Source organism: Chelonia mydas, chromosome 7 (genome assembly GCF_015237465.2).
Source record: "Chelonia mydas isolate rCheMyd1 chromosome 7, rCheMyd1.pri.v2, whole genome shotgun sequence".
Taxonomy (NCBI): Eukaryota; Metazoa; Chordata; order Testudines; family Cheloniidae; genus Chelonia; species Chelonia mydas.
This window is the reverse complement of record NC_057853.1, coordinates 14,008,487-14,024,779: the sequence shown is the minus strand read 5'-3', so window position 1 is coordinate 14,024,779 and position 16,293 is coordinate 14,008,487. Positions and strand designations below refer to the sequence as shown.

Here is a 16,293-nt window from a genome sequence, read left to right as displayed (position 1 = left end):
AAATGCACAGAATAAAGTACCAGTGTATTAGCACTGATTCGACATGAATTAGTGAAAAGATATTAAATATGGAGATTTGTACTGGAATTCATTTAAAGGGAAAGAATCCCTCAAATATTTCCAAGGGGGTCTCATCCCCTATGGAGTGTACTCATCTTCAGAGGGTATTGATCTAGCAGTACTTTGAAAATGTAAAGCACTATAAGTACTATTTTTGCTACCTCCAAATTATAGGGCTGATCCCAAGAAACGCTGAATACTCACAACCTGTCTCATCAAAAAAGCCACCCAAACATTTCCTAAAACGGCCATTGGTTTTTAATGTACTTAGCAGGAGATACTACGATTTATTATTATTGACTAGTTAATTTGATGGTAGCACACAGAGGCTGCAATCAGAACTCAGTGTTGTTAGGTGCTGTGAAAACAGAGGTAGATGTAGTCTTTTGTCTGAAGTGTTTACCATGTAAAATGATTGAAGTAGTTACTACAATTCTGCTCTTTCCTAGAGTGTATTCAACACTGTGATTCCCCTCCGGAGAATGGAAGTTACTGGCGCCGTTGCCATTGTTAATGTCCATCTTTAAAAAGCACTTTGTCAGCAATACCAGTGGATCTAGGCGTGGTGGTATGAATGAAGGAATTATTAGAAATGGACTTATTAATGATGAGAGAACTGAGAAGTATTGGGAAGAAATACATGAATGTGATAGGATAAATGGCTAAGGAACAAAGATGACGACTTGGGTAGCTTTTTATTATTCTTAGTTTTACTACTTCCCTATTTTATACTTGCCTAATAGTTATGAGTGAATAAATGGGGAAAGGGAAAAAAAGGGAACTTCTAAAAGACAGGGTCCTATAAATACGGCAAGCCAATCTTCTCTGCCCATCTATGTAATGTTTCAAGAGCTGAACATCTGACAGTGCCAAACGTTTGATTTACATCCATTCCTGCCCTTATTCCTCAGCTCCAAATAGGTGTCTATTTCCAAATTTCCAGCACTTAGCCAGCATTTTAGCATTTCAGCATGTCGCATCATTATGCTGCTTAACACAATATAACACTATGATACACTAACCTGACAAAATGCTGACTCCCTGCTGAAAATGTATCCTAAGAAATACACATTTCTTTTTCAGCTGGAGGGGAAAAAAGGACTGGATTCATTCATTGAATTTCCAGCTTGTATTAAAATAAGAATTGTTGCAATGCATCTTGCACTGGAAAGTCCAAATGACTATGTATGAACTGTATTTGGTCCCCTTTAAGAAGCTGAAAATACTTGTTAATCATTTGCCTCACATTAAGATAAATTACTGCTAGCATTTTAATCAGAGACAGCTGACTTTTTTTTTAGCATCTCTAAGGTAGAAAATGGCTCAAAGCTCAACTAGCACAAGAAATCCAACATAATTTTGCTCTCAGCTACAATCCCTTTAAAAAACAGATATATCCCAAAGACCAAACTTCTGTTTACATACATGTAGCAAACTACAGCTGAAAGGAATGAGGGTAGGGGAGAAAGCAAAGAAGTAGAACCATTTGGGGTTTGTTTTTTTTAAAAAGGATGAACCATTAATAGTTTTTCTTAACAATAAAACAAAGGGGAAAAAATTGTCCCGGTGCCATACATCTACTGCTTTCACCCTGTCTGATCTCCCAAGTGAAGGAGGGTTGGGCTGGGCCACTACATGGCTGAGTTTTCTCCAAGGAATAGCTGAGGATGTGCTAGTGGTAATGATTCACTAGATGGTGCTATTCCATCTAAGTCACAGTTCTAAGGGGCACTGTGGTCTTTTTTATGATATGTAAAACCATTGTCCTGAGTAGAGGTAGTTGGGATTTTTTGGACAAAATGTTTTTTTTGTCATTAAATGCCAATCTGTCAAAACCAAAGCTTTTTGGAGAGAGACTCACCTCAAAATAGGCAATAGGGCAGTGATTAAGGCACTTACCTTAGGAAGTCCAGATGCAACTCCCTATTTTGAATGAGGTAGAACAAGCACTTGAACCTGGGTCTTCCACTTCCTAACTACCGCACCATTGGCTATTCTGGGGTGTCTCTCTCTTGTGGGTTTTTTTTTTTGAGAAAAAATACAAAATGTCTAGAGTTAGACGTGAAAGGAAAACAAATGTTGACATCTCAAGATTTTTCATGAAACAGATTTCTTGTTTTCTGGCCAGCCCTAGTCCTCAGCAGGTAAATCAAAGGTCCATGGCACTATTTGCCAGGCTATGGCATTAAGCACAGTGTCCTAATCAAATTCCAAATCAGATAATTGTATTTTCTCTCTCTAAATTGCTCTTGTATTTTCAATTACATATAGTATTCTTCACGTCTTGCCTAAAACTGCTGTGTATTGCTGTAGTAAAGCATTAAACAATTGCTGTGTTACATCCCAGAGATGGCAGAACTACAGTGTTGGATGAAGTGATCTCTATAGTTTTAGTTTGTAAAAACTACTTTGGGATCCCTTGGGATGGAAGCTGCTATAATTTTTCACTAATAAAACATCCCTAGAAAGAGTATCCACCAGGAACATCAGATATTCTCATACTCATTTCTATCTCCCCACAGTTGGAAAAGGAGATATCTGCAGTAGTTGTGCAGTAATCATTAATAGGTTTCCAATGTATATTGTGAGCAAGCTAGTTGGCTAACTAAAGTGCAATTGGGAAACAATGTGCAATTGGCAGCCTAAAAATTCTACCATTCCTTCAGGTTATTTCCTGCTGATCAGGGTGAACTATATTAAATACAAATTAGGTCCTGTTAAAAAAAAAAGAAGATGACATTTTCTTCATGCAGGGCAAGTGAGATTACCAGGATCCAGATCAGAAGAGACTGGAATTACTTTGCCTTTCATAACATTTCTTCTTATTGAAAGCGGTTTAGAACATCAGCTTCTGTACGCTGGCACAGGCCAACTGATGACAACGGAGCTGTGCCAATTTAAACTAACAGTGGATCTAGTAATAATACCTTCAGTCTTCTGCCTTGCTGGGCACCAGAAGCGAGTGTCCTTATCTCACGGGCACCAAAACATGCCTTTCCTTACATGCTGTACATATTCAGACCCGAGTAATGGGAAATAACTTTATCAGCTCTTTAGAGTGTTACTGTCATCACTGAATACATTTACATTAGAAGGTCTTTGAGTCACTTACACACAACACATCCCCCTGACAGTTCAATCTGGATCTCAGCCATTTTCTCTGCAAAATAGCAACAAAATTCCTCACTGCAAAAAAAAATAAAAAACAAATAAAAAATTAAAAAAAAAAACCCACCTCAGCACATAACCTGGAATTCCCCTCACCCTCGCATTGCTCGCGCTAAATTAATTTACACATTTAATCTTCGTGGCAGAGGAGTTGGTATGTAGACCAATTCTCTGTAAGGGTGAGATGGGACTCATCGGGGTGGTATGGAAGGAGCATGGTTTGATTTTAAGGCAGCTGAATTAATTGATGGATTGGAGAGAGTAATTGGGAATAGCATTATTTGTGTCTTATCTCTTGTTTATAAGTTTCCCCGTTACCTGCCCCTAATGGGAAATGGCAGCCCCTTTACTTGGTGATGTTATTGTCAGGGTAGGGGTGGGTGATAATTTGTGAGGGTTCATGATGTGAGGAGAGAGACTGGATGGTAGCGTTGGTTTTATGGGAGAGTGTGCATCGGGTGTATGCAGGGAGAGTGGGCCAAATTCATCAATGTAGTTACACCATGGATGGATTTGGCACCAGTGCTTAACGTTATTTTATGTTACAAATAATAATAAAATTGTCAAGATTTTACATGAGCTCATGCATTACTTGAAACACAAGCCACAATTCTGACACTCAGTCCAGTAGCATTTTCAATCAAATTCCAGCCTACAGCCGTTTCCTAGGTAACCAATATACAGCCACAGAAACTAACTGCATAGAGCACACAGAAAGCATGGGGAGAGGAAGGAGGGAGGAGAGAATGGGGCATAATGGGGGAAGATGGTGCCTTCAGACAGTAATATTCTGTTCTTATTTTTGGTATACAGTGCCTCTCTCTATGATGGTGAACTCATTATAAATAAATTGTTAGAGGCATTTGCATACATACGTCTTGAAACTATCTGAAACTATTATATCTTTAAGAAGCCAATTTTAAGTATTAGAGTAATGTTTGTTCAGGATTTTTACAAAGCAATGGGTTCAAAGACTGACCAGTTACTGGTACGGTTATAATAGATGCGTAATTCTTATGAGTATCTCAGCAGATCTGTTTAAATCCCATTTCTCTAGACAAAAGCAGAGATTTGAATGCAGATCAAGTACCAGCCTCCTGCAAAGTTCAGTGCATCTTTGATTTCAGCATGGCAATAAACATGATCATAACACTAAAACGGTCCAGAAGAGAAAGAAACCCCATCAAAATAAACAAAACAAAAAACTCCTCCCAAGACTACAGCACCAAAATTGGGATGAAGGGGTTTCTGAGCACCTGGGAGGCTAGGGCTAAATAACAGTGACCAAAAGAGGAGCAAAACAATTTATGTCACATTGTCAAGAGCTAAATTCAAAGTAAACATAAGAACAAAGAACGACCCTACTGGGTCAGACCAAAGGTCCATCTAGCCCAGTATCTTGTCTTTCGACAGTGGCCAATGCCAAGTGCCTCATAGGGAATGAACAGAACAGGTAATCATCAAGTGATCCATCCCTGTCATCCATTCCCTGCTTCTGGCAAACAGAGACCAGGGACACCATCCCTGTCCATCTTGGATAATAGCCATTGATGAACCTATCCTCCATGAACTTATCTAATTCTTTTTTAACTCTGTTATAGTCTTGGCCTTCACAACATCCTCTGACAAGGCGTTCCACAGGTTGACTGTGTGTTGTGTGAAAAAATAATTCTTTTTGTTTGTTTTAAATTAAAGGGGACTCATCATAGGGGTAGGGGAGGTGTAGCCTGCAGTTGGGGAAATTAAGTCAGGAAACTTGTCACAGGGAGGGAGACAAGGTTTTTGTAGCTGGGGGGAGAGAAAAGTTGAAGCAGTTGGTAGTGGGTGGCAGGTGATGGAGGCTTTGTGCACCTCGGGATATGAATTGGGTAACAGGCTTGTAATATAGAAGTCAGCTCAGGGTACATTTTACTGAAAAGTTCCTACCGGACCCTTCAACCTCTTACACTTAGTTCTGACCTTTCAAATGCCAACCACTACAACCTCAGGGTCTTTTTCCTTGCAGAACCCTCCAGTAACAGCCCCTCTACCTTAAAATTGCAGGTTTCGTTGCATCTGTGTTGGGCCCCACATCTCTAATGAAAAGTTGGGTAAGCTGGTATGCATTGGGATCTGGGATCTCTATAAAACCTTAGGCACACCAGATTACATGAGTTGACAAGAGCCAATCCTTCCATTATATACTCGAGTACTTAGCAGTTAATAAATGCAGATGCCCCAATGGGGCACAGTCCAGGTGCAGGTAGGTCCCAAATGTAACCTTTAAGGTAGGAACAAAGTGCCTTAGATTGCAGATGTAACAACCATGTCCCTGTAATGGGTACTTCCATGGAGATTCCAGAAGTTGTAATTCTGATGATAATATTATACACTGAAGGAAAGGCATAATGCCTAAAAAAATGAAGGCAAAAGGTGTCCTACTTACAGAAACTAGGTAGATGGTTATCCTTGTCATGGCATTCCCCCTCTCCCATACAGTGACAGCATTGAATGTACCTTTGGTGAAGAAAATCTTCAGAGCGCCCCACAAGTTAAAATGCAGAACAATGTCATTGGTGCAAAAAATATTTACTCTTCTCAATAGAGGTCAGTGGGATTTCTGCCTGGGGTTTATCCTGATTCAAAAGGTTTGGTCAAGGCTTACAGATGATATTCAGAATTAAAATCTCTCTTGATTTGTGAGCAGTAGCAGATCACACAGGTCATTAAAGTATCAGACCCAGGGGCCTTCCAAACTATTTTTTTTTTAATTTTGTTTCTTTCAAGTGTCAGTCTAGGTGGGGATTGTGAAGCCCAGGGGCCAAAGGAGGCTGGCAGACTTGTCAAGCTTTCGTGACAGCTGGGCAAAAGCAAATGGGCTCAGTAAATACTTGCCTCATTGTGTCTGAGCAGTAAAAACACCACAGTGGCAAATGGTTTGCTAGGTAATTTTTAGCTGATGAGTGAGGACTCAAATGGCACATAGATTTAAAAAGAAGATTACAATTTAAAAGAAAAAAGAGAGAGAGAGAGAGAGAAATTACCTGAAAATTTATATGTGGATTACTGGAAATACCACTTGGGTGTATACCCAGCCAAAATAGACGGTTGTTGATCATAGTGATTAGTGACAATACACTGAAGTTGTATGACACACTTCATTGACTATTGGGCACACAATGCATTGCCTGCAATCAAATCTAATATCAAATCAATTGATATAATAGACAACTAACTAATTATCTTTCCAATGCTTGATTTGTGAGAATCGCAGCACAGAAACACACATGTATAAACACCCAGCCAACCAAGATAGTTTTGGCACCACTCGTTACATACCTACATAGGATATAACCAGAGATCTTTATAAAATTTTAGTTGAAAATGATTGCTTTGAATTTTCTAAACTTTTTTTTTTATCATCCCCTTTTAAAGTGACGTTGTAGTAAAGTAATTGCTATAGTCTTCATAGTTTATAAAATCCATTTAGAAACTTGATTTTTTTGGGACCATCTACCACTTTCTTGGCCACGGAGGAAACACTGAGTTTTTATTGAAATGTCCCTGTTAACTTGTCTGAACAGCAGCATCGATGATGCTGATTCCCATCATGGACGAGGATTTGATAGCTATCAAACACTGTCAGAAGAGAACAAATCACTTGGGTTACTGTAGTGTGTTCTTTTTCATTTCCCTGTTAAAGACTGTTGAATATTTCTTTATAAAAGGAATATATTTAGAATATAGGGGATGTTATGTACCATGTTTTAAGGTAATTCATATTTGGAAGTTACACTAACTTGATAACATCCTTTCATGTCTCCCCACATTATTTAAAGCCTTAGAACCACATAATGCAGGGTCAAATTTAGATCTGGAATAGTTGGGTGCAAATCTCATTGACTTCAATGGGATTTGCACCTCAGGGCTAAACTTGGTGCACAGGATATAAATTCTCTTGCACTGAGGGTGAAATTCATTATTGTGAATGAAATAATAATGCAATGGAAAGAGGCTCAACATGTGATCCACCCTCTTTCTACCTGGTTACCCTCTCTGCCTACTGAAAATCTGCAGAAGACCAAACATACAGAGCATAAACAGATGAGCTTCTATGAGCTCCATGTAATCTAGGTTCATCTGCTCCACTTTGGCACACACTGGTATTTGCATTAGTTTCTTTCCCTCCATGCATGCATTTAGATGATAAAACTTTTTCCTTTGTCTGGGTTTATCACACCAAGTTCTTAGCAGATTTACCCAGGTGTCTGTATGCCCAGCAAGAACCATTCAGGATGGATCATTCTCTCAGTCCAACACTATCACCTGCTTCTTCCCTGGATGGAAACTTTAAGAACTCTTGAAACCCTATTCTGGAGCAAGAGACAGAGAAACTTGCAAATTGCCATTGAATATTGAAAATAGTGTTATTAATATGATTTACCTCCAGAATGCGGTGGTGGTCCACACAGCAGTACCATTCCCTGACCCTGTCGGACTGACACTGTACTTCTTGTTCTTGTCTTGAAGTTTTCAAGGTCTGTTAGCAAGAAAGAGTGCATGAAATGGCATTAGTATTCTCTTCTGGAAGGACTGCATATGTTAGGGCTGTTTATTTTATTTTCTGAGGGAGATACAAAATGAACATCAGTTTGGAAAAGATATTTGTAGAAGTCTGCTCCTAAGACACAGGCAGAACAGGCTGTTGCCTAGCGTAGCAAAACATTGGAGGAAGCAAAAGGTTCAATAAATATTTGGGTGATTGTGGACTGGTACTGGTGGACATTCACCTCGGGCAAAGTAAACTCTTTGAGATACCACTGACAATGTATTATGCTTTGCAGATAACATTATAACACACAATGAAAGAAATTATTGCCATAAATTGCTATTTATCCTCATTTATTTTATAATCCATGTCTGTTTCCCCACAGATTATGATTCTTTCCCTTTTGGATGAGTCTTTGTTATCCATGTCCCATGCAACCCACATGTGGATGCAAATCTGTAGTTCGGAACATGGAAAGATTCACCATGGTGAAGCTCCCTGCTAACACTTACATTAATCCACCAACGTATGTTAGCTGCACAGTGCTTTATTGCACTAAATTCCTCAGTTCATTTCTCTCCTGTCCTTTCCTGGAGGTATTAGACACTGTGAAAATGTGCCCCCCCTCTCCCTGTCTTGCACAGTGAGCTTGAGAAAGTTACTATTAATTGTTGAGGTTACAATTTGTGACCGAACTAGCAGCACCAAGTATTGATCAGCAGCATCAGCTGCCATGGGAATTCTATGCAAGAGCTCTAGTATATTGAGTCACCCCAGTAGCCTTTTTATCTTATACTGTGGCTTGCTTTTAAATTTCCATTCTGTTTTTCCTTTTGGTGCAGCTGAGCCATTGTTTGCTGATCTCAAAATTGCTGTTTGGCGCAGCAGAAAAACACAGAAAATACACCTGAGATAAGTGAACAACAGGAATGTCATTACACTGTTAGAAAGTGAAAACAATTATACTTAATTTTTATCCCCTTTAGATCTTTTTGCTACGGAAGAGTTAACACAGGTCCATAGATAGTGCTCTTTGCTATTAAGACGACTCCATTTTTCATTTTAACCACAGTGCTGTTCAGGTATTAATCTCACAGTAGTGTCGTAGATTCTGAACCTGCAAAACAGTTATGGATGCACATACCTTTACCCTCCGGTGTAAAGCTACACAATGTGGAAACTGTTTGCAGGGTTGGGGCCTCGTTCTCTCTTATGCCTTGGAATGAATGCTATGCCCGATCACAAAGAGACTTTTTGGGGACAAGGCAAGGGTTTATTATTCTTTGTATTGTGGTAGCACCTAGGAGCCCAGCCATGTTCCTAACTGTCAGGGTGGTTAAGCACTGGAATAAATTGCCTAGGGAGGTTGTGGAATCTCAATCATTGGAGGTTTTAAAGAGCAGGTTAGACAAACACCTGTCAGGAATGGTCTAGATAATACTTAGCCCTGCCACGAGTGCAGGGGACTGGACTAGATGACCTCTCGAGGTCCTTTCCAGTTCTATGATTCTATGGTCCAGGACGCCATTGTGCTAGGTACTGTACAAATTCAGAACAAAAAGACAGCCCCGACACCAAAGAGTTTACAACCTAAGTAAAAACAGTAATCAGAAGGCAAATAATGGGCAACAATTAATTATAAGGTTTATACAGATTTTAGCACAGTTCTGCTGTGTCCTTATGCTATATTTTACTATTTTTTAAATGACTGAATAACATTGCACAATATTCAGAAGGTATATGGCTTGTGAAGGGAGATAAAGTAAATTTGTGCACTGCTGTGGGTTAGTATATAAACCTGTTTGTTAGCCTGAGAGAGAATTTTGGGTTTGACTTTTAATACTCTTACATCCTTACTAATATGTGTGAAGAACAAAGGACAATGATGCTGTGTGTTGCATTTCCCACAACCAGATGGGGCTTTTAGTACAATGAGACAGATAAGGGATGGAGCTGAAAGTGTTACAGGGTATGGTGGGAGTGCACTATATGAGCGCACACTTGACATCTGCCTCAACTCCTTATCTCAAAGCAAGGTCAGGCAACTAGTCGGGAGGGGCAAGGGGAGATTGGGGCGGAAGGTAAAACACTGAAAGACCAGAGGAATGCCTGCCCCTAAACGGAGCACAACCTCACTCCTTACCCCTTCCATGGGGTACAAAATGGATGGGATGAAGACCCCAACTCATGACCCTCCAGAACGGAAAATGACCATAAGTTATAAGGGGTGTGACTAGGGTCGTGTGTTGCAGGTATATTTGGGCCTGCTAAGAAGAAGGAGTGGGAATGGGGAGTGGGAAGGGGAATGAGAATGGTAATGGCAGAATGGGAGAATGGGGGACTGGGAACAGGGCAATGAGGAACAGGGACACAGGTAAGGCTCTGCAGCTTCAGAGCTGGGAAGGGGGACACGGGGTAAATGCTCTGTGGCATCAGAGCTGGAAACAGAACACTGGGACGAGGGAGCTCCATCGGTGTGCGTAGCTAGGGGTTAGAAGAAGGGTTTCTATTGGCGTACAGAACTGTAGTTGTGGGAGGGAAGGGAAAACTCTCTCGGCGTATAGCAATAAGCCTGACTGGTGTGAAGGGCTTCAAAATATGTTTGCTTGGAACTAAACCCCAATAAACATCACAGTGCCTGCACTTTGGACTTCTGGTCTTCTGCTTTCCGTCTGCATAACAAGAACCAGGGAAGGGGGTGAAGGGAAAGCCCTCTAACACTGTGAATGAGTTGTAAAAATTATAACAGTCCAAAATATCAACACGTCTCAGTTCCTTTTGGAGTCAGTAGACTGAGGCAATGATAAGTAAATTGAGGCCAGTCAGCAATTGGCTAAGCCCTTTACATGATCAGACCCTTAGGGAAGATCAAAGTAACATATAAGTCTCAAAGCTATGATCCAAATTAAATAATGTGTCATCATAATTTGGGCCCCAATTCTGCATTGGATCAACTGCGTAGGACTCCACAGGGAGAAAGAGGTTCATACTGGCAACCCTGATTAAAGATTGGGAACATACGTAGCAAAAACAATGCAGAATACAAAACCATGCATAAATAAGGAAGAAAAAACGGAGTCATATTCCTTAACTGGGAAGTTACTGAATGCTGAGAATCAAGCAACAGACAGTTGTGGGTGAAGAGAATGCCTTCACACTGCATTACTTTGGTTGTAGCCTAGAGAAAAAACAATGGTGATGTCTTTTCAAGCAGGCAAAAATATACCTTTAAAATTAATAATACACAAATGGGAAAGTGGTGCTTTTAAAGGTCAAGTCCTGCATTCCTCATCCTCCCCAAAACTCCCACTGACTAGTTATGACTGTGCAAAGAATGTATGATTGAACTTCATTCTTGCTGAGGATGGTAACATAAGAACTAATGGCCTGAAACCAAAGTCGGGAGAAAATAAATTAAATATTAGGATTTTTTTAACCGTAGAACCAGTCTGACAATGGAATAATCTGCCAAGGGAGGTTTGCATACATAATAACAAAAGCACTAGTGATTTTCAAAACAGACTCAAGAGATTGTTGCAAGGCAATTCTGCCCCACGGGCTTGAACTGCAGGTTTAAACATGTGAGGTAGTCCACTAGGGCTCCTCATGTGGGTATGGGTTGCAGGATCAGTTCCCCAGAGCAGGGGGACTAACTAGATCAGTGGCTCTCAATCAGTGGTATGCGTACCCCTTGGGGGTACTCAGAGGTCTTCTGGGGATACATCAACTCATCTAGCTATTTGCCTAGTTTTATAACAGGCTACATGGAAAGCACTAGCAAAGTCAGTACAAGCTAGAAGTCCATACAGACAATGACTTATTTATACTGAAATGCAAGTACAATATTTATATTCCAATTGATTTATTTTATATTATATGGTAAAATGAGAAAGGAAGCAATTTTTCACTAATAGTGTGCTGTGACCCTTTTGTATTTTTATGTCTGATTTTGTAAGCAAGTAGTTTTTAAGTGAGGTGAAACTTGGGGGGGTACACAAGACAAATCAGACTCCTGAAAGGGATACAGTAGTCTGGAAAGGTTGAGAGTCATTGGACTAGATGACTCAGGAGATCTTTGTCAGTCAGTTCACTTCATTGTGATTTCATTCATCCACACAGACATCTTTGCTCAGGTATAAGACTTCACCAACATCACTTCTCTTCAAGTCAACAAGTAAAGCTTTAACGTTATCTCATTTTTATTTTATTTTAAAGTAAGTTTCTAGCCTTTGTGGTTGTGGAGAAAAGTTTGAAAACATGAAGCAAGGACACACCAGAGGCTCAGAAACCAGAAAGCAAATAAAAAGAGCCCCTTTGAAAAAATCTCATGATTTTTAAGCTAATATCAGGTTTGGGTTTTTTTGCCAGGCTTCAACATTTGCAGTTACCAATACTGTACAGCCGGGGCTAGCTCTTCAACCCTTACTCATATCGATGAGAACTTAATCATTGAAATAGTCCTATTGGCCTCAGTGGGACTATTTGCACGAGTAATGGTTACCAACATGTGTAAGGGTTGTACAATGGGGCATTTAATAAGCAAAAACTGTGTGTGTGCATATGTATACATACACATGTATTTAACAAATAATAATGACACTACCACAACCACTATTACTACCAATTAATATCATCATCTGGGAAATACAAAGTTAAAACTGCACAAATGAAACCATTTGGAGAAAAATGTAATGATTAGTACTGATGATAAAAAATCCAAGGAAAAGGCATCATGGTTCCACTCATCAAGGGAGATGTATGTATTTAAAATGTGTCCATCTATCTAGAAAGAAAATTTTAAAAGTATTATAATGTCAAAGTCCTGCAGATATGTAGTAATAGACTTTTTAAGCTGTGACTCAGCTATTCAATTATTCCTCCACCATAGACTGAAGTATTTAGTTTTGCATTATATAAAAAGGCACTGCACCGCTACAGACTAGGGACCGAATGGCTAGGCAGCAGTTCTGCGGAAAAGGACCTAGGGGTGACAGTGGACGAGAAGCTGGATATGAGTCAGCAGTGTGCCCTTGTTGCCAAGAAGGCCAATGGCATTTTGGGATGTATAAGTAGGGGCATAGCCAGCAGATCGAGGGACGTGATCGTTCCCCTCTATTCGACACTGGTGAGGCCTCATCTGGAGTACTGTGTCCAGTTTTGGGCCCCACACTACAAGAAGGATGTGGATAAATTGGAGAGAGTCCAGCGAAGGGCAACAAAAATGATTAGGGGTCTAGAGCACATGACTTATGAGGAGAGGCTGAGTGAGCTGGGATTGTTTAGTCTGCAGAAGAGAAGAATGAGGGGGGATTTGATAGCTGCTTTCAACTACCTGAAAGGGGGTTCCAAAGAGGATGGCTCTAGACTGTTCTCAATGGTAGCAGATGACAGAACGAGGAGTAATGGTCTCAAGTTGCAATGGGGGAGGTTTAGATTGGATATTAGGAAAAACTTTTTCACTAAGAGGGTGGTGAAACACTGGAATGCGTTACCTAGGGAGGTGGTAGAATCTCCTTCCTTAGAGGTTTTTAAGGTCAGGCTTGACAAAGCCCTGGCTGGGATGATTTAACTGGGACTTGGTCCTGCTTCGAGCAGGGGGTTGGACTAGATGACCTTCTGGGGTCCCTTCCAACCCTGATATTCTATGATTCTATGATTCTACAGACTGTACATAATACAGTTTTCAGGCCCCGATCCTGCAAACACTTCTGTGGGTGTTTAATTTTAAAACTAGCTGCAAAGGGAGAATTTTTTTTAATATTCTGATTTACTGCTCTTGGCGATTTTGCTGGTAAGGATGGTTTAGAAAAAAGTTCTTAGGTCATTTGTCATGACACCGGTAACTCTAGTTCTTTCAGCATGGGAAAAAAGTACACAACATAATGGTAAGTTTAAACCCAGAGCTGGTCTTCTAGCTTCTTTGTGGGTGTGAGAAAATCACTCAGAGGACATCAGTTTGTTGGCAAAACAGCCAGTAATCTATTTATGACAAGAAAATGATTATAACCAGGGGAAAAAATGTCTCCACTTGAGTGAGCTGCGGAGAGATGACAGAATAATGGCCAGAGCTCATTTCCGGGTAAGTTTCAGGTTATGAATATAGACGATCATTCATCACTCACGCTAACATTGCAAATTACTATTTTGTAAATTAGGCCTGTGTCCTGCAAATGCTCATGCATTACTCAGCCTTACACTGTAAATAAGGGCCCTACTGTGAATCTGTTACTCACATGAGTAGTCCAATTGGCTTCAGTTGTGAGTAACTTTTCACTAATGTGTGTAAGAAGGATTTTCAATCTAGTCCTAAGTGAACAAACATGAATAAAACTTAAAGGCTGATGCATCACAAAACATATTTCATTCCCTTATTTTGAAGTGCATAGTTTTATTTATGCATCTCCACAGTGTACATATGGATTTACTGTGGTACATAGTATCTTGCTATTACATTTTTTTGTGAGAAGTGAGGATAAATTTTGGCTTTTCTTGACTTATTTATACAAATATATGGATTAGTGAAGTGCTAATTAAAGAGGTTCTGCTTTACTCTTGATGCTGTGCAATGTGGAGACACTGCCTAGAAACTTGTATTCAAATAGTTACAAAATGTTCTATTTCAGAATTAAATTCTGCACAATTGAACAATCAATACATGAAAGCAAGACCACTTGCCATACAAAAGTTAAATGCACTTGCTGAAAATTTCCCCAGAAGCAGCTTTATTGCATAAGTGGCACTCATACATTTTATTCCTTTGATTTATGCTATCCTCAATCAGTGGCAACACACCTTTCTAGTGCCTCTCCACCCCTGCATGAAGAGTAGGTGGGAAACTGTTCTCTTTACTTTTTACCATAAAGATCAATGGGATGGCATCGGAGAAGAAATGAAAATAAACCTTTACAACTTCAGATTACTGTGAATTACAGTGCAAATGGTGCAGCTATGTATATTTCCCAGAGTGACTATCATTCCTAACCTGTCATGTATTCACTACAGTCTGACTTGCCCACAAATTCTCAGATTCTAGATAACATAAGGAAGATTTTATCTTTCTTTTAGTTAATTAAAAAAATAATTACATAACTCTAAAAGAGCTCTTGCTACAGTATTCTGACTTTCTAGTTTGTGCTTTGTAAACTAGATGAGCCCTTAAAAGTCATGAGACTCAGAACATGAACTTTTTTAGCCAATTTTTAATTAGTTAGAACTAGGAAAGTAATTAACAGATTTACTTGAAACTCCTTAGAAAATTCAAGCTTCACTCTGAGATAACGTGCTGAAAATTTGAGGTGGTTACGCTGTGGTTTTCAAACAAAAACAGAGGGTGAAGTCCTGCATCGAGTGCAAAACCGAACCGCTGCTTAACTATGGAGTCGCAACGGCTCTGCCACAATGCATAATAACATAAGAATGGCCATACCGGGTCAGGTCAATGGTCCATCTAGCCCAATATTGCATCTTCCAACTGTAACCAGTGCCAGATACTTCACAGGGAATGAACAGAATTGAGCAATTTTCAGGAGATCCATCCCTTATCACTCAGTTCCAGCTTCTGGAAGTCAGAGATTTAGGAATACCCAGGGCAGGGGGTTGTGTCCCTCACTCTTTTGGTTAATAGCCATTTATGGATATATATGCTCCATGAACTTATCTAGTTCTTTTTTGAACCCAGCTATACTTTCGGCCTTCACAATCCCCTGGCAATGAGCTCCACAGGTTAACAGCGCATTCTGAAGAAGTACTTCCAAATGTTTGTTTTAAACTTGGTGTCTATTAATTTCATTGGCTGACCCCTGATTCTAATGCTATGTAAAGAGGGTAAATAACACTTCCCTATTCACTTTCTACACATCGTTCATGGTTTTATAGACCTCAATCAGATCTGCTGTTTGTCGTCCCTTTTCAGAGCTGAATATTCCCAGTCTTTTTAATCTCTTTTTCATATGGAAGCTGTTCCATACCCCTAATCATTTTTTGTTGCCCTACTCTGTACCAATTTCTGATATATCTTTTTTGAGATAGGGCAACCAGAACTGCATGATTCATGAGAGCTAGTTCTTAGATCTACACTGAGTGAGGTGATAGTATACATATTGCACAGTGGGGCATTTTCTAAATTAGGAGCAAGTGGGCGTACATGATCTGCAGCAGTTTGCCATGCCAAATATAATTCACTTTCTTCTCCTGTCTTGCTCCATATGTTGCTTGTTCAGCCCCTGTTGCTCCACTCTTTCTCAACCTATTTCTCTCTCTCTCTCTTACATCTCTTCACTCTTGCGGCCCATTTTCTGTTGTCTGGTTCCCGTCCGCACCTTTCTGTTGCTGACGCTCTCCATATGCTTCACTCTGCTATTGCCAAGATCCGTCTGTGCTCTGCCTTTCTGTCTGCCATTGACCCAAGTTTCCTATCTCTTATCTCTTCAACTTTTTCTTCTTCACCATCTTCTTTTTTTCCTATTGCTCCTAAAATTTAAACTAATTTCAAATATCCCATTTCTTTTCTTTCCCCCGTCACAGATCCTAGCAAGTCA

The 16,293-nt window shown here is 39.9% G+C and overlaps 1 protein-coding gene across 7 annotated transcripts in view; it reads right to left on the bottom strand.

Annotated features, from left to right (window-relative positions):
- CNTN4 (contactin 4) overlaps positions 1 to 16,293 on the bottom strand; it is a 632,588-nt gene that overhangs the window by 166,995 nt on the left and 449,300 nt on the right. For all 7 annotated transcript variants that reach the window (XM_043551001.1, XM_043550999.1, XM_043550998.1 and 4 more), the window contains one exon: positions 7,652 to 7,747. In XM_043551001.1, coding sequence (XP_043406936.1) covers positions 7,652 to 7,747 — 96 coding nt within the window. The remainder of the gene's footprint in view (positions 1 to 7,651; positions 7,748 to 16,293) is intronic.